General features: G+C 44.3%; 1 protein-coding gene across 1 annotated transcript in view; it reads right to left on the bottom strand.

Annotated features, from left to right (window-relative positions):
- Nucleotides 1–21,756: 21,756 nt before the first annotated feature.
- TMEM260 (transmembrane protein 260) overlaps nt 21,757–27,797 on the bottom strand; it is a 67,161-nt gene continuing 61,120 nt past the window's right edge. The window contains exon 15 of the mRNA XM_033404700.2: nt 21,757–22,562. Within this exon, the coding sequence (XP_033260591.1) occupies nt 22,514–22,562 (49 nt within the window). The 3' untranslated portion in view covers nt 21,757–22,513. The remainder of the gene's footprint in view (nt 22,563–27,797) is intronic.

The following is a 27,797-nucleotide window of genomic DNA, read 5'->3' as shown; positions in this document are numbered from 1 at the left end:
TGACTCCAAAGGATGTTTGATTGCATCATCCCGTGGTGCTGAAAGGAGAAGGTACTGGGTAGATTAGTTGTGAGTTTTGACTGTAGTCTATGGTTAGGCCATGGCATGATTGATTTGCCTCTCTTCATTACAAGAGTTCCTCTTTCACATACGTGGATGCCTACCGAACCCTCCAGAGGCCACTTGTCAAGTAAAACGAGACACTTGAAAACAACTGAATGAACAACCCCTCTTTTAAAAATTTTAATCGGTTCTTTCATTTTGCCCTTGCTCTTGGTGGGTGACTTAGCATTTTAAATGTACACCTTTTCTCCATTATGCCCTCTTACCTACTCATGGTGCCTTTCACCTCCTTCTTGTGGAGCACAATCGATATTCTGTTATTCTCTGTCATTTGGATGTTACTTTGTGCAAACAGTAGTTTATAACGTCAGGAGCTCTGCTGTCTACACAAATCAACAACGATGAGAAACAAGAAGTGGATTACTACCCAAATCCTTTTTGTTCTAAATTGTAATCAACTATATTGGATGTGAGGTTTGTCCATTTTAAAAATTTAATAATGGGTTTTGGTCCTCTTGGTTCTATAAAAAGGGCATTTATAAATATTAATATGGAACACCAGGGAAAGAACAATACATAACAATAATGAGAATCACAAAAATCCCATCACATTTGACACTGTCATATCACCAGCTTAAGGATTAGCAGGTTAACCTCAGAGTTAAAAATATTGCTTCGTGATTAAAAAAAAAAAAATCTCAGAATAAAAAAAGCTCCTTGTTGCATTATATATTCCTTTCGGCTTCCTTATTTTTCTTCAGGTTATGGGATCACTGCTTCGATTAACATTTGGGGGGAGAGTAGGCTGATGGGGAAGGTGGTGGGTTGACTTATCTGCATTCTTTCCTGCCCAAGTCGTGCTGAGCTTGGCTTTTGTCTAATTCTAACCTCTGACACTGCTTGAGTCAAAGGCCTGGCGACTAATACCCACATCTTAGCTGGTTTTTTTTTAATCTACCCGAAGCTCCATTTTAAATGATAAAGTTACCCAAGGTGTCAGTTTTCACCAGTATTTCTAAATACATCTAGTAAAAATGCTGCAATTTCATAGAAAATCCAAGCTATTGAGATCTAATCACTGCTTAAGCTGTGGCTTTATTCAAATCTGGATCACCAATATGGCTTAAGATGTAAATGAAGTGCAGAGAGAAATAAAGCAAGAAAATCTCCGATGGCCTTTCTCTCTGCTGTTTGATGCCCGGGCCCTTATCAGTCAATTAATGCCGCTAAACTTCAGTGGCGGCATCAGTGTAACAGCCCCAGTAGCTGCTGAACTCCTCCAGCCTTAGCCAAACAAAACACACTTTGAGTAGCCCTAATATGGAACGGAAAAAAGGTCAAAATAGACGGGCTTTGCCAATTAAATCCTGAAGATCCATTCTAATTTCCACCCGTGGATCTTTTAAGTCGTCCTGGATGCTCTTTATGATACGTTGATCCACATTTAGTTTCATTAAAACTTTGTGACTTGGTGTTTTTCAACCTGATAGCTTCACTAAAAACTAGTTCTCAGAGTGTTCACTAAGCCGCTATGCATAGAACTACTTTGCTATCATGGTGGCTTCTAATATCACCTAAACGCAGGCAGCCGCCGTCCTGGAAATGAACCTGATCTACATGCATTCCATCTGAGCTTGGGAATTAACTTTGCTTTTGCTTTTACTGGATGTCTTATGAGGAAGAGGGGGTGTCCTCTGCAGCCCCTACGCTAAGCCCTCTTGAAACCAAATGCTAAATTATCTACCACCCCGTATTTGTTCTGGAAGCAATCTACACAGAACACGACTTTTATCTGCTAAGGTTTCCAACTGGGATTAACAGATGCTAAAACATTTGGGGAGGAGGGAAAGAAGGAGGGGCCCACAGAAGAGAAGAGAATTAAAATTGAGGTCTCTTTCAATAATGGCGTGGCCGATACAGGGGAGATTCAGACTAAGCTGAAAAAGCAAGTTTCTCAGAGGGGTGCGCCAGGAACCTGACGCTGCTGACATGGGTTTAAAACGGTAAAAGAAGAAGAAAAGGAAAGGGAAGGAAAAAAACCCACCACTCTGGGCTCTTGGCTAGCCTGAAAATTACTTCCAAGCTGGCCAGGTCTCCCTTGCTGATTAGTGCCCCCTTGGCTTCCCTCCGCCCTGAGATCTGACAGAAGCCTTTATTTCTTTATCAATTGCTGTGCTCAGCGTACATACCTGCAGTTAACAGAACTATTGGTAAAGGGCTTCAAAAGAGGTGGAGATTAGTTTTCTAGGGAAAAACGGGATTAAATGTAAAATAAATCAACAAGGCAGAATAACCAATTCCCAGCCTCAGCTGAGTCTGCAGTTGTCATGTTTTCAGGTAACATGGTGGCCCCCAAAGTTCTTCCCAACACGACAGGTGGACATGGCTCATCATCCACTCGGGGTGCAGGGTGGGAAACCAGTCCTCACTTTAGCCAACCTTGCCTTCCCCCGTGAGCTTTGTCTCAGGGTGTGAGAGGTATAGGCTGAGATCTGACACCAGGCCTGCATTTATATTCATAAACTACCCGGCTTTGCAAGGAAATCAACCTGGACTGGAAACTTCACTCTTTTGTCAACTGGCTGTGTGACCTTGGGTACCTTCTCTGAGTCTCAATTTCTTCATCTATAAATGAAGTGATAATAACTCCCTCTGCTTGAGTTGGTTAAATGAGGTAATTTATGTGAAGCAGCTAGCCTAGTGCCTGGCACATGATTGATTCTTAATACGTGAGTTAATGCAATGAAACTTATTATTGTTGTATTATGACTCTGCAAGTACTGGGGACCGGGCTGAGCGTGCCTGTGCACTGGGTCTGTTAAACAAAACAAAACACATCCTGAAGCATAAACCTCCGCTTTTCTAGTGTCGTTGAAAGACTCTCACTGTAACCAAACTGCGCCTGGATGCCCCCCAGGACTTGGGAATCAAGAATGTTTAATTCTCCACTCACGACCCCTTCACCAGGTTGTGTGTGGTAGAAAGATATGACAACCCTGGGGAGGCTTGAGTCCCCACGAATGTTGGGAAAAAGTGAAAAATCCCTTTGGAGAACTCTTAGAAAAGCATAGTGGGCTCTGCTAGGGGACTTTAACTCCACCTGCCGTATCCTCTTTCCTTTCGCCACGGCATCTTTCAGCATGGCTGCAGGTGTTCTGCTTTTGGGCCCCAGCGGGCCAACAGGGATGACGCATGCTCAGTTCTGCTTTCCTAGTTGATCTGTAACCTCTGGGAACCTGGTTCAGAAAAGTGAAGTCTTGTGATGAGAAAGGGATGGGTATAAAAGCCAGAGGGGTGGAAGAGAAATCAGCCACAGGAGATGTTTCCTGTAATCCCGAAGAATCGGTTTTGAGGTGTGGCTTCAGGCTTCCAGAGAAGTGTGTTGATCACCTTTACTGATTCATGAGAAATGAGTAAGTCATCTCCTTGTCAATAGCATTGAAAAGTTTCTGACAGCTTGGGGTGCTGGAAGAGGCCTCCTTCAAAGAGGAATAGGTGGAAAGAGCATTGGGCGGAGAGGTCAGGGGCCCCTGTTCCTGCTTTGCCACAGAATCACTGACTTCACCTCTCTGGACCCTCGTGTCCACATCTGGAAAATGAGGTTGTTGACACCTTTGACAGGGTGTGAGATTGCAGGGAGAGCTTTCCCTCCCCACTTTGAACACCTCTCTCGTTTAAGAAAATTCTTTCTAACAACACACTTGTATTATTTCTACAATAGAAACTTTTCATTGAAAATGAAACTAAAGTAAGGGGATAGGACTGGTGGGTATGGATTACAGAGGTGGCCAGGTAAAGACAATTTGGGCAACCGAGGAAGTCTTTGAGCTCTTGTAATGACCAAGACAAGATAGTTTCTGGAATATGATCATAACGTAATCAGATGAAATTGGGCCTATAAAACCTAGATTCTACTGAGACCTGCTTCTCACTCGGATAAACATATGACCAACTCAGCTCCCTCCCCTAAGATGCTGGTCCTCTAGAACTTTTCCTGGCACCATGAAATGGGATTCTTGGGGGAAGGGGAGCCATGGGGCCGAAGCTGCCCCCAGTCCTTTCACCAAAAGGACATGGGCATGAGTCAGTAGTTCGACATTTCAGACCTGGCTGCATATCAGAAGCACCTGGGTAGTGAGTTAATAAGAGTCCTGATTCCTATCCCAGGAGGTTCTTCAGTAGGTCTGAGTGGGGCCCAGATGTCAGCCTTAACTACGAAGCACTGATGCCACCAGGCCAGTACAGTGAGATCCACTGTGACACATTACCAGATGATTTCTTTAGGGCTTCCCAGACCTGAAAACACAGCTACCCAGGGACAAAGCATCCAAACAGGTGAACCTAAACACTAACCGCAACCTCCCACCACACCATCCACACGTGGGGATTGGTGATGGGGCCTGTACATGGGCCACGGGTGTTTTGGCAATCCCGCCCCAGACACAGTGCTCTGTTTCCCCACCGGCCTCTCCCCTCCACCCAATGGCAAGCTAACACACAGATGGAACAAACCTCCAAAGAACAAGAACAGCTCTGCAGGAAGCACGTTTCGCTTCGGGAGAATTCAGTCCAATTTGCCACCAATATCAAGGCTAGCTTTTGATTATGTTGATGATAAAGACTGTAAACAAAACAGCCTTTCTCTACTAATTAATTCCCTTCAAAGAACTCTAAAGATCTTTAATTACACAGTTTGAAAAGCAGCGGTTACCCAGTCAGGCTGATGGGCCTGTGCACTCCTCTGTCTGCCCACCCGAACGAAATATTTTCTTGTTTTCTCTGCTTCACACACCTAGGATGGGCTTGCAGTAAATCCTGTCAACTAAACGCCTGACAAAAGTGCTCTGATGTCAGGTATAAAGAATGCCACCTACAGCTTAATGTCTGAAAAAAAATTCCGAGGGCTGCAAACAATGAAGGTTTTTGTCTTCTTAATGCCCAGTATGCAATCGAGTGGAAATGCTACTTCCATCCATAATCTACAAATGAAATTAAAGTTGTTGAAAGACACAGGGTAAACCAGAAGCCTTTGTTTCTTTGCAGAACAGGAAAAATTTAAACCACTAAATGTTTTAGCAGATTTACTAAATTTCCAATTAAATCACAGAATGTATTATTGCAGAGCTCGGAGAGGGCTCTCTCTCGCTCTCTCTCTCTCTCTCTCTCTCTCTCTCTGACTCAACATAGATATCACAAATCAAACTATGTCCTCCCATATTTCGCTTCATTCTGTTCCACCTGTGGGGAGATTGGAGCGCAGAGAGGGGCACACAAGCTTGCAGGGGAATTAGGCCAGCTCAGCAGTGTTTGGGGGCATGGCCTAGGCCAGTCTTTGGAAAGAAAAACAGCAATTTGCCCCACGTGAGGGTTCCAGGGCCTCCAGCTGGTGGAGACAGCCTGGCTGGAGCGGGAAGGCATCGGGAGCTCATCGGTGGGGAGGGATTCAGATCTGCTATACAAGAGCACCCTCTGCCAGTTGGCACAGAGGGCTGGCTGGAGAGACCTGAGGTCCAGAGTCGGGGGAGGGGGTGCGCGGGGAAGGGGAAGGGCACGGGACTCTGCATACAAAGCCAGCGAGGCTGGGGGCCAGGCAGGAAAGAGATTCTATCTCCAAAACTAGACAGAACACTCACCTCTGGAACAATAGCTGGTTTAGGCAGGGGCGATGCTGATTTTTCCAAGGGCTCTCCACGTTAATCCGCCCCACCAAATCCAGCCACTAGGAGACTGAATGGTCCTCCAGACACCCATTCACTAGAAAATGACGGGTGATTTTTGCCCTTGTCTCGGGAGATCTCCGGTGAGCACCGCTGCTCTGGCTGACATGTGTTTGTAAAGATAAAGCACCAGGCTACTTTGGGGGCCCTTCCAGGCTATTACAAAGAGCAAGTGGTGCCAACTCAGGCTCTGCATGGCTTTTTAGAATTGAGTTGTTAATTTTTTTTTTAAATACGCACCTCTTTCTGAAAAGGATTTGAAGCAACTTACAATAAAGGCAAACACAATAAGGTCATTCAACTAAAATTAGAAAAGCAGAGCCATGGAAAGGAAGAAGAAGCAAGCATTGACTGTGAAGTGTAATAGAGTTACTGTGATTTAGCATCAGATTAGGCTTTGAGCTTCCTGGCAGCCAGGGTGAAAAAGGACATTCAATTAGATCATCCATACAACCTACTGGAAGGAAGTAGAACAATTCTCCAAGAGAGATATGCTTTTTTTCTGGCATTAATTTTCTTGTAGAAGACTTTGTATAGGAACTCTGAAAACATCATACATGTGTGTTGGACTGTCTTTTCATATAGCAAACGCAGAGGCTATTCTGATATAGCTATTTCTTGCTATAATCTTTGTCACTTGTCAAAGGCATACAACATTCACAACTCAATAATCGTAAGTTTTTGGGGTTTTTTTTGCAGTATGTGGGCCTCTCACTGTTGTGGCCTCTCCCGTTGCAGAGCACAGGCTCCGGACGCGCAGGCTCAGCGGCCATGGCTCACGGACCCAGCCGCTCCGCAGCATGTGGGATCTTCCCGGACTGGGGCACGAACCCGTGTCCCCTGTATCAGCAGGCGGACTCTCAACCACTGCGCCACCAGGGAAGCCCAATAATGGTAAGTTTTAATGGGAGAAAACAGAGTGTGGGGTGGGGAGTAGCCAAACAAATGTGATTCAAATTTTAGCTCTTCAGTGTCTCATTCATTCACTGATATATTAGATGTTTATTAAGTGCCTACTAAATGTCAGGTTCTAGATGTGGAGAGTAGAGCAGTAAACAAGCAGGCAAAGTCCTTACTCTAGGGGTATGACCTAACCTGGCACTAGAAAAGAACTTAGCATCCTCAGAGGGGTGGGTGGGTAGCAGGTGAGCTTTCTTTAGCTTAGCTGCTGAATAAGGTCAGGTGTAACAGAGAGGATGCTTTCAGATGCAAGTCTCAGAAATCCCAACTTATACTGGCTCAACCAATAAAGAAATGTGCTTTCTTTGATTCAGCAGCTCAACAGTGCTTTCCCTGTGCTACACCACCTTCACTGTTGGCTCCACTCTCAGGCTGATAGCAATTTGGATACAGTAGCTCTAGGAGTCACAAATTCAGGACAACCTCCAGAGCAAGGTAGGAGACCATTTCTTCCTGCGGCTTTCACTTAGGATGGAGGAAAATTATTTTATTGCTGCTGTCCCCACCCCATTCAGCAGACAGCTCTTTTTGTCCCACTGGCCAGAATTGGCCCACTTGCCCATTTCTGGTTCAGTCCTGGCAAGGGGGATAGGGGCACCCATAGACCAAGCAGGCCAACCCTGTAGTTCTTGGCCAGGTGGGGAAGGAGGATTCCTGAGCAAAACTGGGATTGTGTTAGGCAGGAAAAAGGGCAGGGGATTAATGGATGCTGGAGTAGACAGCTAACACTGCCATTTTTGGTCTTTAAATACCACTTCCCTGGGCAGACTGGTGTAGGTGAATAGTCGTCAAGGCTGTTGCAACATCTGTCTGCTTGGCTTTCTCAGAGAAAGAGCATCCTTATTATTCGCCTTATTTCTTGAGTCAGATTTAACATTTCCTATACCTTCTGCCTTTACTTACTTCTCTTAGGTCTTTGCTTCCACTTGTACACACTGAAAAATAATTCTCCTGACTGGTCTTCTTACCTCTAATTTTACTTAAATATAATCCATCTTTCACACTGTTAGTAGAACAATCTCCTTAAAAATTAATGTACATTGTTACTCCTCTGTTTAGCCACTTCTTTGACTTCCTATTGCCTACAACATAACATTAACAATCTTTGCATTAGCACATAAAAATGAAATATTTAGGTATACGTTTAACAAACGTGTGCAAGATCTATATGAGGAAAACAAAAAACTCTGATGAAAGAAATCACAGAAGATCTAAGTAAATTGAGAGGTATTCAGTGCTCATGGCTAGGAAGACTCAATATTGTTAAGAAGTCAATTCTTCCCAACTTGATCTATATAGATTTAATGTAATTCCTATCAAAATCCCAGCAAGAGGGCTTCCCTGGTGGCGCAGTGGTTGAGAGTCCGCCTGCCGATACAGGGGACACGGGTTCGTGCCCCGGTCCGGGAAGATCCCACATGCCGCGGAGCGGCTGGGTCCGTGAGCCATGGCCGCTGAGCCTGCGCGTCCGGAGCCTGTGCTCCGCAATGGGAGAGGCCACAACAGTGAGAGGCCCGCGTACCGCAAAAAAAAAAAAAAAAAAAAAAATCCCAGCAAGTGAATATTAGCAAGCTGATTAGAAACTTTATATAGAAAGGCAAAAGACCCGGAAGAGTCAACACAATATTCAAGAAGAATGAAGTTTGAGGACTGATACTACCTATGTGCCAGACCTATCAAAGTCCCTATCTTAGAGAAGCCTACAGTCTGTTGGAGAGACAACAATTCAAACAACCATTATAAATATTTTACTAAAGACTTTGGGTTCATTCAGTCTTGCTGATTGTACTCCACAGAGTCAGAACTCTCCTTGTAGTTATAGGATGGCTTCTGGTAGCTTCCCTGTTTCTCCAGATGGTAACATTGCCACTACCTAATGGTAGAGGGATGAAATGGATATTGTAGTATTAACTCCCGTGTGTATTTCCAATGTATAAGTTCCATGTAAGTAGTGTGCCCATTCTACAGGGTAGCAAAAGAAGCTCAGGGAAGTTCAGGAATTTGGGTAAGATTGTTCAACCAGAAGATGGCAGAGTTGGTATTCAAACTTAGGGCTTTGGAAGAACAGAATTCCTACCACCTGCTGGTGGCTTCAACTCAGACAGAGACCCCCATAGCTGGTAAATGAGAAGGGAGGGTAGCATCACAAGTCCCCTGGGCTCAGAGCTCACACTCTTGACCACATGCCACACGCCAGGTCCTCACCCAGGGCTAGCCCTCCTGGACGAAGTGCCTAGAGACGCAAACTGGAGGCTGGAGCCGGCAGGCCCCGCTCCGTCCTCATAACCAGGGAGATGCGCAGTCATCTCAAGAAAGCAAACAGGTTGTGGCGGTAAGATGTAAAGGTGTGTTGGGCAAAAGACTTAGTGAGGAATGTTCGAAGGCTCAGTGTGGTTCACTGACCTCCTCTAGAAACATCTCAGGTTACAATAAAATTACACATGTCATTCTGAATGTGTAGGTAGAGAGCTATGTGGGAAGCTTTCTGCCAGTCTCTGAAGGCAAAGAAAGGGGCTGTAGCCAGAAAGCAGTATTGAGTGGGGCATTCCTAAGTGGGGACCATGGAACTGTGGATGCTGGGGAGGTCCTGCTTCTGTCTCTGGCAGATGAGAGGAAGGCAATGTCCACCTTATCAAGCACAGGGCCAGGGCATGAAGGGCCTGGGGGCAGTGGGACAACGTTGTGAATGAACCATGCACACCTGCATGGAACGATCAGAGGAAGGGTGACAGCATACGAATGAGTTAACAAAGGAAACAGCGTTGTGATGCTGGTATTTATCAAACTCCAGAACACACAGAGCCAGGTTGAGAGATGACCCTCTGATGGGGACTTCCAGTTGCCGCCAGCCTCGGAGGGCACCAGTTTCCAAAGGGATCTTTCCGCCAAGCAGCCGAGGCGCCTATGGACGGTGCCTGAAAACACTTTTAAAAGATGGAGGGGATGAAATACTTTTCCCTGCCTCTAAATTAGGGATAAATTAGAGATCAAGCCTACGTTAACAGGTCCTAAAAGGACAGCCCACTCCCTGGCTGCCACGGGCAGGAGTGAAGAGGGCCGTGCAGGTGTTGATGCAGCCCTACCCCAGAATGGGGACCCACTGCTCATCATCCTAGGAGGTGGGTAGGACAGAGGATCTGGGGACTGTCTGGCAATGGGAAACTGCTAAATCATCTCAAAGATCCCCCTTTTAATTTAGGGCTGAGACATGCTAAGAGGGGAAGCAGGCTCCAGGATGGCACGGGGCTCTCGCTGTATGTTCAATCCCTTGGCTGCCGTTTGGAGGGCAAATACTGCCATGTGTAACCCTGAGAAGAAACATAAAGGGGAGGCCCGTCCACCCCGTATGTTTCTCTGGCCTCGTCTCGTCCCCACTCCCCGATAAAGTTCAAATTCCTGCGGGTGGCACACAAAATCCTTCAGCAGATGGCCTCAACCCACCATTCCATGCCATCTCCCTGTTACTCTAGCCCTCGCTCCTACTTAGGAATCACACAGACCTTATTCCCTAAACACACTGCCTTCCTTCAAGCCTCCATGCCTTTACCAGCGCCGTCCTCTCAGCCTGGACCACCTTACCCTCTCTTAGACTTAGTTAGCCCCTGACCATCCAGATCTATCTCACCTTCCTCTGGAAAGCCTCCCATTTCCTCTAACTTGGAATAGTGCCCTCCTACGGACTCTCCATGCTCCCCCCCAGGGTAGCATTTATTGCATTGCAAGTACCCGTTGCCCTGTTTTTGTACTCCACTGGAGACTCCTGAGGGGCAGGGCCCTGCCAGGTTTCCAATAAGCATTCAGCTCCTGGTAGGAGGCCAATCACAATATTAGTTGGCTGACAAATGGAGTCTGAAAAGAGCAACTATTTGTTTAGCAAATATGTAAACAAAACATATTCATAATTTAAGTCACTATATTTAAGTTCCTATATAATTAAGTTTTAAAAGGGTAGTAAAAACTCAGTTGACGTTTACTTATAGGAGTTCAGAAGAGGGGCTGGAGGAGTTTGGGATGAATTCATGGAAGCTAGACCTTGGATAAGGAAACTTTAGATAAGTGGTGAAGTGGTTAAGAAATGAAGTGTTTGGGGGAGGGTGAGTAGTATTAAACTGGCACAAGCGGAGCGTACATCTTGGAGAGTGAAGGGAATACACTGCACAAGTTGGGTTGAGAGGCTTTGGATACCTTGCCAAGGACTTTGGACTTTATCTTATAGGCAGGGTTTGGAAAGAGGAGTGACACCATGATAATGGCATGTGAGAAGGATGAATCTGATGCCTTAAAGGATTAATCAGAAGTGGGGAGGCTGGTTGGGAGCTACAGCAATTGTACCACATACAGCCTAGATGAGGTGATACTCATTAAAATGATAATATCGGGAATTCCCTGGTGGTCCAGTGGTTAGGGCTCTGTGCTTTCACTGCTAAGGGTGTGGGTTCAGTCCCTGGTCGGGGAACTAAGATCCTGCAAGCTGTGTGGCCAAAATATAAAAAATAAAAATAAATAAAAATGATACTATCATCCTCAATTCTTCACCCGCCCCCACCCCCATAATAGAATTACACATTCACAGCCTTGCCATGGCCTCAAGCTGGCAAAATATCCTTTCCCCAACTCTAGATTTTGAGCTTGGCCAAGTGACTTTCCTTCACTGCTGGGATGATAGCATATGGAATGTCAGCACAGGCTAGAGATGTGTTTGTATGGCTGGGTTTTCTCCACTGGCTTCTGCCATTGCAATAAGAACATGCTCTGCTGGTCCCAGAAAATGAGAGATTCTTTGAACAGCCTGGAGCCAAGGGCCAGCTCCAACTTAGATCGGCCGATCTCCAATCTAATTACAGACTGTGAGCGAGAAACAAATTCTTGCCATTGTAAGCGACTGCCCCACCTTTCTTCGACCCCTCCTTCACAGGACTTGTCCCTTTTCTTTACCTGTTGTACAGCCCATTCTCACTGCTGTAGAACAGGCACTTCAGGCTCTCAGCTACGTCCACCAACTGTTCTTTTTGCTTATTCCTTCTCATCAGCATTGAAGCTGGCTCTACTCTCTCCAGTCATTAAATGAAAACCTCCATATTGACCCCAGTAATCATCCAGTCTCTTCTCAGTCTGATTTCTTGGAGATTTGTCCATACCAGCTGCTAAACTTCCTGTCTGCATATCCTCCCTCCAACTCATTCCTCCACACTGAAAGTGGATCGTCACCTCTACCATCTCATGAAGCTGCCATTCTTTGTCTGCTTCCTCCCAGTCGTACGTGACTGTGGATCACTCCCTCTATGAAATGCTCTCTAGCCTTGGTTGTTTGATACCACACCGGCTGTTGCCTCCTAGTCTCCTTTGAGGATACCACTTTCTCTACCCTTCTCTTAAAGGTTCATGTTTCTTGGGGCTTGGTCCTAACCCACTTTCTCTTCCACTTTATGTCCTGCCCAAGGGAGATCACATCCACTGCGGGAGCTTTCTCTACCTACCTATCTATCTACCCATCTAATCTATCATCTGTCAACGGCTTTCAATCCTCATCTTCAGCCCAGAATTCACTCCTTGAGTGCCAGACCCATAACCCAGAGTCCTAACGGAATCCTATTGCTTTATCCAACATTTTATTGGGTACCTCCTACCTGCCAGACATTGTTGTAGGTACTGGATATATGTAGTGAACAAAACAGACAGAAAGCCCTGCCCTCATGGAACAAATATCTTGCTAGAGTCAGAGAAGTTGGAGAATGAATAAACCAGTAAAATAAATAGTGAGAGCCACTGGAAGGTGGTAAGCAGAGCAGGGATGTCATCTGTTCGTGTTTTTAAAGGCTCCCCTGGCCTGCTGTGTTACAGACAGGCTGGGGGAGGTGGGAAGGCAGAAACAGAGATGCCAGTTAGTTGACCTCTACTTTTGAATGACCCACAGACACCTCAGACTCAAAACTCCAAAACCGAACTCAGTACCTTTCCCCAAACTTGCTCTTCCTCCCATGCTCTGCAGTTCAGTGAAAGGCAGCTGAATCCACCAAGGACTTGAGTGGGATACCTGGAATCCCTGACCACTCCAGCCCCCTTCCTTTCCATCTAACCAGTCATGAATCCTGTCCACTCCAACTTCTAAGTACCTCATTGCTTCCTTCCTTTATTTATTATTTCACTCATTTACCAACTATCTACTGAATACTTACCAGGTTTTAGGCCAGTACTAGAGACGTAAACAATCAGATGTGATCCCTGCCCTCTTGGAGCTTAGAGTTTAGTGTGGGAAATAGATAATATAGACAAAAATAAGCCAATACACATATGACATCCTCTCATGATAAAGACTATAAAGAAAATGAACTTGTTTCAGCAAAGAAGAAAAATATGAGAGAAACTCTTAGATAAGGTGGCCAGGGAAGAGCCCCCTAGGGAAGGCACAGGGCTAAGAAGGGATGGGTCATGTGAGAATGGCGCCATAGCGAAGGGCCACAAATTGGGAGGCTGCAAACAACAGAGTTTTATCCCTCACAGGTCTCGGGGCTAGAGGTCAGAAACCAAGGTATCAGCAGGGCCATGCTCCCTCCAAAGGCTCTAGGGAAGGATTTTTTGTCGCCCCTTCCTGGTTGCTATGGTTACCCACAGTCCTTGGCTTGTAGACACACCGCTCCAACGTCTGCCTCCATCTTCACATGGTCCCCTTCCCTCTGTGTCTGTATCTTTATATGTCCTCTCCTCTTCTTATAAGAATACCAGTCATTGGATTTAGGGCCCACTTTTACCCAGTATGACTTAATCTTAATTAATTGTATCTACGAAGGTCCTATTTCCAAATAAGTTCACATCCTGAAATTCTAGGTGGACATGAATTTTGGGGGAGACACGATTCAACCCAGTACAAATGGCAAGATCCTTTCCAAGTAGGTGGAGCGGCTTTTATACAGGCCCTTCAGGTAGGAAGGAGCTTGGGGTGTTTGGAGCCAGTGTGGCTCAAGTGTAGGTATAAGGAAGCTTGCAGAGAGAGGCAAAGCCAGATCGTGGAGGAAAGAGGGAGAGGGAGAGGGAAGGAATGAGGTACGAATGATGTGGAAGATAAGAAGTCCGAAGGATCAGAGTCCTTGAGAAGGTGGCCATCGTAGGATGTCACGGTTGGGACAGGGTTGGCTTGTGATAGGAGGAGGGTTCAAAAGCAGAGAAGGGGAAGATGGGCACAGGAGCAGGTAGGTGTGATGGTGAGGAAAAGAGAAATGCTTTCTAATGGCTTCTATTTTTTCAATTAAATGGGAGATAGCTAAGAGGAAAGGAGGAAAGGAGCTGGAGTTTAGAGGAGAGAAGAAACTTGTGATAATTGTCTTGGAGAGAGAGAGATCAAGCTTACCAGGATTGCTAGGAGAGTTAAGAGCCCTTTCCAGGTTTGTGGTTCTCTAGAATATGCCCATTTTTCTGCCTTTCACTGTCACCCCAGCTCAGGCCACATTATCACCTCTATGTGACTGCAGCCACATCTGATGGGTTCCTCTTTCTCAACCTTGCCCCTACTCCAGTCTATTCTGTACACTGCTGTCGCTCTGATCATCCTAAATTCACGTGGCATCACACTCCAGCGTAGAACTCTTCCAATAGTTTCCCATCACCATAACATACAACCCAAGCTCTTTCATGTGAGTCTTCAGGTCCTTTATGGGCTGGTCCATGCTCACTTCACAGCCTCATTTCTTGCCACTACTACTTCAAATTCCACATTTCAAACATCCAGGATTACTATAAATTCTTGAATGTGCTCCACTCTCTCTCCACTCTAAGGCTTTTCACTCACTATTCCTTCTTCCTGAAATACTTTCTCCTCCTGCTCTAGCCCCCTCCGCTGTCTGCCTGGTTGACTCTCCTTCTCCCCTCTCAGTGTCTCCTCCCCAGGCAGCTTTCTCTGCCATTCCCTCACTCCGAGTTTGGGTGGGTTTCCTGCATAACCCTCTGTGCTCTCCTTCAGTTACCACATTACAATGTAATTGCTTTTTCATTTCTATTTGGCCCTCATAAAGCAATAACCCCCCTAAAGTACCATACCTATGTTTTTCATATTACTTTACACATAGTGGATACTTAAAAAAAATCTATTAAAAAAGTAAATAAATGAAAAGACTAAGACAAGTTAATGTCTATGCTGAAGGTCGTCAGTAACGCAAAGCTTTAGAGCAGTTGACTCTGCTTCCCCTCAAGGCACGATGCGATTGAACTTTATGCTGTGACATCAGGGAACTTCACTCTGCATGGCCATCGCAACTCAGCTACCTGTTTCACGCTCTGGTTCTCAGTTGGACTCCTGACTTTCCATCATAAATTGCGCGAGGCTTTGTAAGGGTTCCCCACAGGATAATCTCTGCTGTCTTTTTGCTCTATCCACCTCCTTCCACAATCTGTGGCCTCTGTTATTTGGTTATAGGTTATGCTTTTCTTTATAAGTGGTCTTCCAGCTTCTGTAAGTCTTGGGGCAGTGTGTGTATTGTAGTCTCTTGGGTCATTGCATTTTGAGTTCTCAGAAATTCTTTTTTTAAGCTGCTTTTTTCCTGCAGCAAAAACAACTTTGTCCTAGTTCCGACTCTTGAGTGGTACTTCCTGCTCTGCCTTCCAGCAGTGGCCCAGGGAGATACTCCCACTCATGCCCAAGTTGTCCTCAGATGGCTTCTCAAGTGACAATGGAAAAGAAATACAGCACGTATTTCTCTCCTATCAGCAGGCCCTCTGATCTTGTTGGAGGCATGTTGATTCCACTACTCCTGTATGCAGACCCAATTCCCACTGTGACCACTTTACATCTTTAACCCGTTCTATTGGTGATGTAATAGTTTCCTTTCTCAGTTCTAGCCTTCACAACAGGTGAGTCCACACCAGTTCCTGTGCCATTACTAGGTGAAATCAGCTGCTACTTGCCCTTCTGCTCCATCTTCTAATAATGTACTGTTTACCATGCTCCAGATATCACATAAACAGTTACAGTATATTGGCCTTTGCTGATTTCTCTATTACTAGGATAGAGGAAATGAAAGAATTCCCATCCCCAGCTTCTTTGTGTGTTGACCTCAATACCTATAAATTCTGGTTGGGACAATCCCACTTTACGAATTTGTCCATTTCATAATGCACATTTATTTTTGGTTCAAAAGAAACTATTTTCTCTTATTTGTAAATAAGCTTTTTCCAAAAAACCATGTTTTCAGCACTGTAACTCTTTGAAGTGTAGCAGATACAGTGTACTGATGCTTGACATTTATTCCAACCGCCTTCTAGAATGCCTTCCATACTGCAGAGGCTGGGAAATGAAAACTGCATTTCTCAGACACCAACCTTGCAGCTGGGTTTCTGGAAGTGAGCTCCGTCCAGCCATTCAGATGCATGGGGTTTGGAAGGCAGGAGTGAGACACAGCCCTTGCTTCTGTTCTTTTCGCAGGAGGTGTGGTCATGCACATTTAGTTTCGCTGTGTCTGATCACTGGCTCTGTGTGTTGAAAGCTATGGCAGGTCAGCTGTTTCCTGGTGTGGGTTCTAGTGTCCACTCGGGTGGTTCAGGCTGTAGCAGATGCAGGGGCTTCCTGACCACGGTGGCTTCCCGAGGGCAGCAGGGGTGTTGTGGTTCTGGAGTAGCTTCCTGCTTTGGCAGAGAGCTTCCTGGTGGTGGAAGCCACAGTTCTGCTGGTGACCCAGCTCTGCAGAGCAGTGTTGAGCTCATCCTGGAAAGGACCAACCTAGAGCCTGTCTCTGCTAATTTGTGAGCCATTTAATGCCATGTACTAAGGCCCTTTCTGCTGACACTAGCTGGAATGGATTCCGGATTTTGCAAGGGGGACCCTGACCGATAAACCATGGGAGTAGTTATTTGCAATATTAAATATAGCTTCTGCTTAGAAAGATTTTAAGGCAAGAGAAGCAGCTATCTAAGAAGAGAGGCAAGATTCAGGCTTGTTTTGTTTTTTGCTGTACGCGGGCCTCTCACTGTTGTGGCCTCTCCCGTTGCGGAGCACAGGCTCCGGACGCGCAGGCTCAGCGGCCATGGCTCACGGGCCCAGCCGCTCCGCGGCATGTGGGATCTTCCCGGACCGGGGCACGAACCCGTGTCCCCTGCATCAGCAGGCAGACTCTCAACCACTGCACCACTAGGGAAGCCCGATTCAGGCTTTTTATTGGCAGCTGCAACTATGTAGGAACCAAATCGAGGCTCTTGCCATTTTGGGTGTATATATAACTTTCTGTGCCAATACGGGTTTGAGTGATGGATGGGAGGCAGAGCTCTGGAGGCCCTAACTTTCACATTAACTTGAATTTATCCTAAAACTCAACCCTAAGTTTATAAGCTTTCAGGTCGCATTCTCCTGCTCCAACTTTTCCAATGATGAGCAGCCCCTCCCCATTCTCTCCCTGTCATCTCTCTGGTTCCTTCCCTCCCCTCCTACAGGGGTCCTTCACCACCTCTAGTCACCCATCACAGACACACACACAGACACACACACTCACAGACACACACAGACACACACACACACACACAAGGGAGGAGTCCATTTGTAAAGAAACAGAGTGCTATAAACAACAAATTAAAGTTTCCAGGGAGAAATAACAAGATCTGCAGTAGAGTCTGTCCCGGGGAGAAAGGCTCATTGTTTCTTTATGAAAAGCACAAGGGGAGAAAATGTGGCAAGGAGACAGTAAACAAGAGCAGGTCCAAGTAGACAAGAGCAGGTCCGAGAACGGGCAAGTCTCTCTTCATCTCTCTTAGGTTCAGGTTCTGTTTCTCTACACTTTTAAGACTAGGCAATACTTGCTCATGGTACAAAAACGGGCACACAGCAAGTCTCCTGCCACCCTGGAGCCCACACTCCTTGTCCCTGACTCAGAAGCCAGAACTGTGGTGAGTTTCTTCCCCAGCTCGTTTTCCCAGAGGGGCACTTCTGACCTGGGGATTGCGTGGAAGCCTCCGAAATGGTGGGGAAGAGCTCTGGGGGTAAAGGTGGAGGAAGGGGCGTCCGTGGTGGTGGCGGAGGAGGTGACGGCCAGGACTCCAGCCCAGCCGGCTGGTGCCTGGCCGAGATCCGATCCCGCAGCGTGGACAGGACACCTGTGCTTTCCGCCTCCCAGCCGCTTGATCCTCAGGAAATAGCCGGTTCCCTGGCAGGAGGCAGGCCTGTGCTGTTTTCCTTTTAAGGTTATTGTCTGCTAGGTTTTATTATGTTGTGGTTTATTCCCACAGCTTTCCCTTCAGCTGCAAATTAGAGTGCTTATGGATGAATGTTTGTTTATATATGTCATGTTGCTGTCCTTTCAGGTCCAAATACATGCATCTGAGGCGGGAGGCCGTGTTTGTTTTTTAAACTAAGTGGAACTGCCACACACCCTCTGCCCAGATCATGGAAAGTTGCCCTATTAGGAGTTTACGGAAGAAAAATCGGTGCCAGTTATAGCAGGTATTGAGAGAGGAGGAGGGAGGGAGAGCCAGAGCCAGAGACTGACACAGAGACAGAAAACCTGAATAATCCTCTGGCAGTTCTGAGTGTGACACAAGATTCTCTTCCTTCTTAGCAGTTCCGTGCCTCGTTCCTGATAATTTTAGCGTCTGCTATGTCTCTTGCTATGAGAATTAGCATCAGCAGCTTTCAAAATGACTTACCAGTTAACCCCTCCAGAAATCTTAAGACATTATTCTTTTCTTCTCCAAATTTCCCATCTCTAAGCCTTCTAATTCTCCTTCAAATTTCCATCTGTAAAGTTAATACAATCCAATAAGAAAATAATGTGCTCTTGAGACATTGACATGCTCAGAGCCATTTTATCCTGCCCTAAAGCCTGGAAAGTTTGAATTTTCCTTAGGATAAAAAAGTAAGAAATAATAGAATAATTCACTGTACTGTAACAATTAAATCCAGCGATTTAACATTACGCATTGGTAAATATAATGCTCACGACGACCCAAAGTCTCCCGTGTGCTGACAGACAAAAACAAAGTTATAAATCTAAACCTCCTATTCCGAACCACATTCCTAAATGTAAATAAGCAACCAAGCATGCTGCCACATATCTTTACAGAAGCAATTACAAACAAGCCTTATCAGTCGCTAAGTCACCAACACGCACAACGCTTATCTGCTATGCCCTCTACTGGATAGAGTACACAAGACAAGTCGCATTATTTCCAATTCATTTTTGGCATCATCCCTCTGCATCTGCTTTAAGAATGCAAGGCGTGAAATTTATAGTAGCAGGTTTAATATTCCATCCAGCCAAAATTATTTTGCTACAAGGACTTACCTTTGGTGGAATATTTTGGGTTGGCCTTTTTTTTTTTTTTTTTTAATACATAGATTGCTTCTCCCCTTCGTGCAACCCACTGTCCCAACTCTCAAGCTGTCACCAAACTCTGTACATGGCAGGAATAATTTCATGCTGAGTAAAATGTGTTTAATTTCACATCCTGTAAGAATAATTACTTAGCATAATGCCACTTAAAATGTATTTCTATCTGCAAATGCTAATGGAGCTGCAAAAACCTGAATCATCTTTGGAAAGAATTAGGGAATTAAGGGTGCTTTGCCTTCACTCCCTCTTCTCCTGGAGAAGGACTGCCTGAAGAGAGAAACCCAGACCACAGGAGTAATCCAAGGCGAGATCCTGCTGTCTTCAAACTGGGTGTGAGTCCAGTGGCTTTTCGGGGAAGTTAATCCCACAGACCTCTCCTGAGCCTCCGCCAAGATGCTGCAACAGAGCCTCAGGCTCCCTGGAGATGCCCAATCCTCACCCAGGTCCCACTGGACAGCCACTAGGAGGGGACTCAGGCCCAGGGCCAGTGAGGACCACCTACCCGAATGGCAGGGCTGTGGCCTTTGGCCTTAGGGATCTTGTCTCTTTGATCATTGGTGCGCCCAGGTAGTAAAGACCACTGTGCTAGCTATTGCTCATCTTGAGGCTTAAAGCTTTCAATAAAGAACGACAAGGACTAAGAGAGAAAAGAAGTGCTTTGCCTTAAAAAAAATTCCTTAAACCGCTTTATTTTGAAATCATCTTAGAATTATAGAAAAGTTGCAAAAATAACTCAGAGAGTTCCTGTATACCCGTCCCCCGATTCCACCTAATTTAATAGCTTACGTGACTACAGTACAATGATCAAAACCAAGAAACTGACATGAGTGCAACATTATTAACTATTAACTACACAGCAGAGTTGGATTCGGTTTCACTAGCGTTTCCACTAATATTTCTTCCGTTCTAGAATCTAATCCGGGATCCCTTATTGCATTTAGTTGTCCCAACTCCTCAGTCCCCTTCAATCTGTGTCACACTCTTTGTCTTTCCTTGTCGTTCACAACTTTGACACTTTTGAAGAGTACTGGTCAGGTATTTTGCAGAGTGTCCCTTCATTTGGGTTTGGGTGCTATTTTCTTGTGACTACATTGAGGTTATACCTTTTTGGCAAGAATGTTACAGAAGTGCTGATTCTTTCTCATTGCTTTGCGGAAGAGGGGCCTGTTCTCTTCCAGCAACAGAGTGAAGCAACAGCATGTGCTGAGGGCCTGAGGGAGCCACTGCACCTCTTAGAACCTGGGTGGTGGGTCCCAGAGAGTCAGGCACTGAGCCTGAGAGCACTCAGCACACTTTTCTTACCTGTCTCTTCCCTTCTCCGTTACCATGGTGGCAATGGAGAAGTGAGAAGTTTTCTTCTCTGTAGGCAGATAGCACTAGTATTTTCTTAATCCGGTGCAGAAGGACAAGGTGTAGCCGAGGAAAGCAGAGTATTATGGATGCTGGGGGGAGAAGAGGTGTGGGGAGAGGAGGACCACGATGGAAGTGTGGGGAAAGGAACTGCTCTGTGATCCAGTGCAGCCGTTTGTGGATTCAGCAGGGCTCTCTATGACCTAGGAGTGAGATGAGGACGTCTCCGTGGGTGGGAACCGTGTTAATTTGTGTTGAGGCAGTGGTGGTAAACATTTCTCAATCAGCATTTGTAACAATGAGACGGCAGGTTTGATTTCCTCAGTGGGGTTAAATGTAGTGGTGGTACAAAAGGACCCTCGGGTAGATTTTAAATGCTTGCATTTTGGTTTTCTCCTTCTCTAGATTGGAAGTTCCCTAGGGAACAGGCCCTAGTCTGTCTGGTTCCCCTCCCCCTCTGAAAACCTAGTACCCGGGGCCTGGAACACTGTAGAGCTCAAAAAGTGTTTATTGATTAAATGAATTTTTAAAAATGAGTTGTTTTTTTTTTTATTTCCTGGTGTTTTTTAAACTTTTTTTTTTTTTTTGATGTTGGGGGTAGGAGTTTATTTATTTATTTATTTATTTTTGCTGTGTTGGATCTTCGTTTCTGTGCGAGGGCTTTCTCTAGTTGTGGCAAGCGGGGGCCACTCCTCATCGCGGTGCGCGGGCCTTTCACTGTCGCAGCCTCTTTTGTTGCGGAGCACAGGCTCCAGACGCTCGGGCTCAGTAGTTGTGGCTCACGGGCCTAGTTGCTCCGCGGCATGTGGGATCCTCCCAGACCAGGGCTCGAACCTGTGTCCCCTGCATTAGCAGGCAGATTCTCAACCACTGCGCCACCAGGGAAGCCCTAAAAATGAGTTTTAAAAAATTGAGTGGATGAGATACTCATTTACAAAACACACTGACGGGCACTCCACTCATTCTTTATTGCAAGTCTGTGGCCCCGCCCCCAGCATGGTTTTGGAAGCCCAGTGGTGGCTGTGAGTTCAGGGCTCCAAGCTTTCTGACCCATATCTGTCCTCAAAGTGCCTGGCGAAGCTGTGTTGTGGGGAGGCTGTTCTTTGAGAGGTCCTGGGAATCTACAACGGAATCTACACTCTTTGGGGGAAAGTGGAATCAGATCAAATGTGTAGATGGCAAAATCTCGTTTTGGGAAGAGGCAAATAGTAGTAATGTTGGAGCTTCCTACCTCGTGGACCATGGTTTGGGGAAGCCAGTAAAGAAGGGAAGACAGTGATGGTAGTGGGGTTGCGTGGAATGGATTTTACTCGTGTGTGTGTGCGTGTGTGTGCGCACGCGCGCGCACACACGCACACACGTACTCGCAGGTTGAGTCGTGTTTCCCTTACTGATGGGACTGCCTTCATTTCTTCACGTGTTCAGTTCTTGGTTATGCTCTTATAATTGCCAGTATAATTTAAATAACACATTATTTATAATTATCATTGTAATTTAAATTGAATTGTTTTTCAGATGTATATTTAGTGAGAACTTGTTAAACGTTCAAGAGAGAAGCAAAGCAGCAGGAGGCTTTGAAGACCTAGTGTACTCAGGTGTGGAGAGTGGAGCACTGGTGTTCTGGCGCATTAGTAACAGTCAGCACCCTGAACAGTGGCTATGCGCCGGGTACGCTTCCGTGCACGCTGTCTGCGTCAGCCCATTTCGTCCTTACAGACACACCGTGAGGTAAGTCTGCTATAACTCCCTTCTCCAGATGAGGAGGTTAAGGCACACAGACACGTGCACCACGTCATCCAGCTACCAAGTGGCAGAGCCCTTGTCCAGCCCTAACCACTGTACTATACAGTGTTCTAGTGCAGTCTAGAAAAGGCCTGTGCTTTCTGGAACAGCTTGGCAGCTGGAAATGTGAATGGAAGAGTTGGGAAGGACTAGGATTCTGCTGTTTCAGGGACACAATGACCCCGCCAGGCACACATCCCTGTGTGTGTGTGTGTGTGTGTGTGTGTGTGTGTGTGTGTACTGCTTCACGCAGGCAACAAGATCTCGAGTTGTCCTTCCCTCCATGGGAGGTGACAGTGAGTTCCTGCAGGAGACTGCACACTGCTGGGGGAGCTTTCAGATGAGATGAAGGTGTTTGTTAAAGTATTTCTTTAATCCAGCAGCACTATAATAAAAAAGGAACATAAAAGGTCTATCTTACAAAATTTCAAGCAGGTCATATGTTTCACATGACAATTATAAGCACAACTATTAAGAAATCTTACGGCATTGACTTAAAATAAGGTTCTAGTTTTGTTTGATTCTTGCGTGGGCTCCCACACTTATCTTGTACAGATTAGCTCGTAGTACTCAACACGTTTAGGCTCTGTAGCTCAACTATTTAATTGTTCACAAGGGGACATGTGAAAGGAGAAAAGTATCGTCACATAAACGCATGCAGCATGGCTTGTGTGGTCACATCAGAAGGAGTCTTTGTCGCACGAATGACACTAAATTTATTTCCTCCCAAAGATGAAAAGCCAAACTACTTCCAGCTCTGACAGTAAATGCAGGAATGAAGCCATTCAATGGATATTAAATGGAATTAGTTGTTATAACAATCATTGTTATTATTGTTGTTATACATTTTTTCAAATCATAGTTATGACTTCAGAACCAAATTTGGAAGAAATCATTATCATCTAAACACTGAATTGGTAAGGCTCACAATTAGGAAAACAGATATTTAGTTCTTCACAGAGGCCTCTGACCTTCTGGACACTGTCAGAAATTTTTAATAGAGTGGCTGAACCAAACAGAACAATCATGAACACTGGCTCTAGGTGGTTTTGGTTTCTGGGAGGAAAAGTCTAATTCCCAACTCAATGAACATTCCAGTGGAGCTGGGACATATTTCCTTCTGCAAAACATAGAAATACTATTATGTTCTGAACCCTGCATAGGAGGGGGAAGGAGAATATAAACTAGAGTGACATTTTTCAAATGGAGCTTTCAGTAGCTGATTCAGCTGGAATGTAATTTATGCTAATAAGTTCCTGGATTTCAAAGTGACTTTTTCTTATCACATTAAAACCTTTAATCTGGATATATATTCCTAAGTCCAGAATGGGTAGGAAAATTCTCTATCAAAAGCCAGTGATACAACTGGCCCTGTGTAGAAAGGAAGAAAGAAAAAGAAATTATATTCCAGAGGTTTGGAGGAGGGCAAGAACGAAGTTCAGTGTATGGCTTTTAAACAATTTCCTAAGACATAGTTCTTGATTTCACACACCTTTTACAGCTAGAAGAGTTTATCATAATTTTAACATGACTGCATAATTTGGGTCAATGTGACACAGAGTTGATAGTAGAATGTAACTGGTTTCATTTAACTGTGATGGAAGACGGGAAAGTATACCAGATTGAGCCAAGAACCTTGTTTCTAGTCCCTAACTAGATTAGTTGTGTTAGTTATACTAGATGATCCCTTAGCCAACCTTTTTTGGCATTAATATTCAATAAACTTGGATAAATTCTCCTAGGCCAGCGGCTTTCAAATTTATTCTTTACTGTGATGCACAGTAAGAAGTACATTTTATATTATGACCTTGTTCACATACATTTATAGATTTATATGTAAATGTTGTATCTGTATCTATATATCATAGTATGATATATGTGCTGTACATAAACCACACACACATATATGTGAAATGAAACAAAATTTCGTGAAACAATAGCCACCCTTGTTACCTCTGATGCATTATATTTTTTATTCTATTTCATTATGAAAAAGCTGGTCAATTTCCACTAAATTGACGTTATGACCCAGCCTCACTATTACTGTAAGTAGGCACAGTCCTGCACTTTGGGGAGCTGCCTCCAGATGAATGCAGGTTACTGCACAGGTTGTTAACACTCTGATCGCCGAAAGAAAAATATAAAAACTGTGTGGATACCAGTCCACATGTTGAAGGAATATGCTCTAATTTTAGTGAAAAATTATGACACACTAAGTAGAAACAACCACTAAGTACAAGTACTCTCTATCAGTGAACTTACCCATTTTAAACTCTGCATAATTGAACTTTGGTTTTTCATTCTTCTATAAGCAAATCTATTTTTGAAACTTCCTCTCACCTGGTAGACTGGCTTTTAAGTCTTCAAGCAAAGGAACCTAGAGTTTTGATAAATGAATCATCTTCTATTTATAAACCACCCCTTTTAAAGCTTCTGTGGCTTTTGCTGGAGTATTTTAAAAGAGCCCTTGATTTTTTTTAATATTAACTTTTAAAAGCACTGTTAATAATAAAACAATTTTAGGGAATTTCCTGGTGGTCCAGTGGTTAGGATATCCGTGCTTCCACTGCAGGGGACCCAGGTTTGATCCCTGGTCAGGGAGCTAAAGTCCCGCAAACCGCATGGTGCAGGCAAAAAAAATTTTTTTAAATAAATAAAACAATTATATAATGTTTTCCTTCCACTTTCAAAACCCATTTTTTGGGGAGACACTGTAACAAGATTCTAGTCCTTGCATCTTTTACCCTGTCCTCAAATCCTCTGTGGCAGTTTTTGAGTAAAAGTCTTGGCATGCCAGATATTACAGGGATTTCTTGTGTCTCAGATGGTACTCGAGGATGTGCGGTAATAAGTGATTCATTTAGGTTCCATCACACTATAATCCAAGGAAGAGAAAATTGGGTCTGACTTCACAAGCATTGTTCCCTTGTGGCTTTAATCACACATACTTTTGCATATAAGTGACAACCACAGGTATTAAGGGTATTTCCAATGGTTCAACCATTAGGGAATATCTTATTTATATGAGAGAAATCTCCAAAGATTTTCTTTAAAAGGTTATATTATAAAATAACTCCTCAGACAACATTTCTTTTTTTAAAATATTTATTTACTTTTTATTTTTGGCTGCATTGGGTCTTAGCTGCAACGCAGCTAAGTACGCGGGATCTTCGTTGCGGCGCATGGGCTCTTCATTGTGGCACGGGTTTCTCTCTAGTTGTGGTGCGCGGCCTTTTCTCTAGTTGTGTCACATGGGCTTCTCTCTAGCTGTGACTCATGTGCTCAGTAGTTAAGGCTTAAGGGCTTAGTTGCCCTGTGGCATGTGGGATCTTAGTTCCCTGACCAGGGATCAAACCTGCATCCCCTGCATTGGAAGGCGGATTCTTAACCAGTGGACTACCAGGGAAGTCCCCAGATAACATTTCTAAAATAGAAGATGGTTATGGTTTGTTTGCATATTTTAAAAAACAGGATGTAATCTTCATTTATTAGTTTATAATATATAATGAATTTACCAATATAAAAATTATAATTCACCTATGTTACCCCCCCCATACTACTTGTACAGATTTATAACAGATTCTGAACAATTAACGTTCTGAATGGGTTAAAACTTCGATTGGGCTTATTTCTATTTATCTTTTATTAGACATATATTTAACATTAACCTCATCTAATGGCAATTATGTACAAAAAGACTTGCAACTACTTAGGTGCTCTGTGAAGTTGGATCACGTGGATGGGAACATGGTCCAATTATTTGTCTTTGTATTCGATCTGTATCTTGAAACTTTCTCAACCTTATCAACTTTTAAAAATCATCACAATATCTGTGCTATTGAAAATTAACCCTCACCAATAACACCTGGGATCGGTGGAAAAGATCCAGATAACTCTATTTACAGGGCAATAATTTCAGGCTCTGTGTTTACAGTTTTGTAACCTCTACCTGTCTCTCCCATCTTTTTCTTTTTGCGATATGACATAAGCTAATCTTTCCAGGATATACAAATATGTTACATTGTTGAAGAGCAATCAGATTTTTTTTTCAGAAAAATCCCTTCCTCAAGATATATTCCTACTCGTTTACCTTCCGATATCCAGGTAAGCACATCGTGCTATTCCTGAGGCTTGTTTTGTACCGTCCACGCTGATCCAAGTCAAACAGACCTTTAGAGGGTACTGACAATGACGTCTTCATTGAATATGATCGCGCTAAAGCTTTAGCTCCGTTTGCTCTGTAATGCTGTGCCAAGATCTTGGCCTTTAGATGTTTCCAGAATCCCTGGAAACATTACTTATTTGTTTGTGAGTATAAGCCTTAGAATGGGTTTGCATTCACAGCAAAATATGAGGGTGAACAAAGCAGTGTGAATCTCTTACTGAGTTTGAGGTTTTTCTTTACCGAACCATAGGGCTTGGAGCCAGTTAGAAGAACAGAATTGTAAGTAATACTCTACATTGGTGCTTTTATAAAATATACCAGAATTAAAACAGAGTAAAAGGATTTGCTGTAATAGGATCCACTTTTTAAAAAAATCTTTGGTGTTAACTTTTTGTCCTGAATATTAAAAGTATTAACATTTCTAAATTCTGAGGGATATTGGTAGGAACTATGAAAAAGGACTCACACTGTTTAACTTTCAAAATATAAATTAAAAAACTACTCTTCATATCCTAATCTGATGACTTAAAGAAATCAGCAGGGTATCATACAATAATCCTAACACTCAAAATGGCTTTATTTAAGTATAATAAAAAGGCTAAACATCATGGTTCTGTCATTAGAAAGGACTACGAATATAGGCAGAAATAACATTTCACAATTTCTATTAGAAGACTTCAAAATAGGACACTAGTCATTGACTCACTTCTATTTTGGCTATATTTTGAGTCATAGAACAAAAGCATTAAAAAAAAAAGGATCCTTTGAAAAAACAAAGAGAAGAGGAAAGTCAACAGCAAGAAGCAAGCATACATACCTCCATCAGCGGGAACAGGGCTGGGGAGGTTTGTTAGGGAACGTGGAAGCCACAGTCTCCCTCTCCACTCACTCACTGGTGTGTGCCAGCCTCGGTGCCGGGCAGGAGGGCACCACAGCATGTGGAGAGGCAGACAGTTTTGCTGGCTCCCACTTGCTCCTCAGGCCAAAGTCCAGGCAGAACTTGGCCTTGCAGGGTTCCTGTCATCCTGCCAACCCTTGGCACTCCAGGGACACTGCTAGGAGAATGCCAGCCAAAAGCTGCAGAAGTCACCTCCTTCACGTCCTCTTCCATGTCGGGGGTTAGACTAAAGGATACCCCTTCTGTCAGATTTTATGGTGTTTGTGTACTAGCCAAGGAGAAGTAAGAGAAAGGAAAAGAAAGCAACTTGTTTAACCTCACACAGTAGAAAGGAAAGAATTCTTCAAAAAGTAGTTGATCTGGGAATGAAGCCCAACATCCCAAAAATCTCAGCTCAGTTTGCTCTTTTTTCATTCACTGCTGGTTTTTGGAAATTTAAATGATTATGATCCTGTCTACTGTGGGCCATCATATCATTGCTTTCTCAAACAGAGAGTGGTCCAAAGCCACTGATGCACAAATACAGAATAATCTATGTACCATCAGACAACAGTCAA

The sequence above is a fragment of the Orcinus orca genome, chromosome 2 (assembly GCF_937001465.1).
Source record: "Orcinus orca chromosome 2, mOrcOrc1.1, whole genome shotgun sequence".
NCBI classification, from domain to species: Eukaryota; Metazoa; Chordata; class Mammalia; order Artiodactyla; family Delphinidae; genus Orcinus; species Orcinus orca.
Note: the sequence above shows the minus strand (reverse complement) of the source record. Positions and strands in the feature narration are given on the sequence as shown.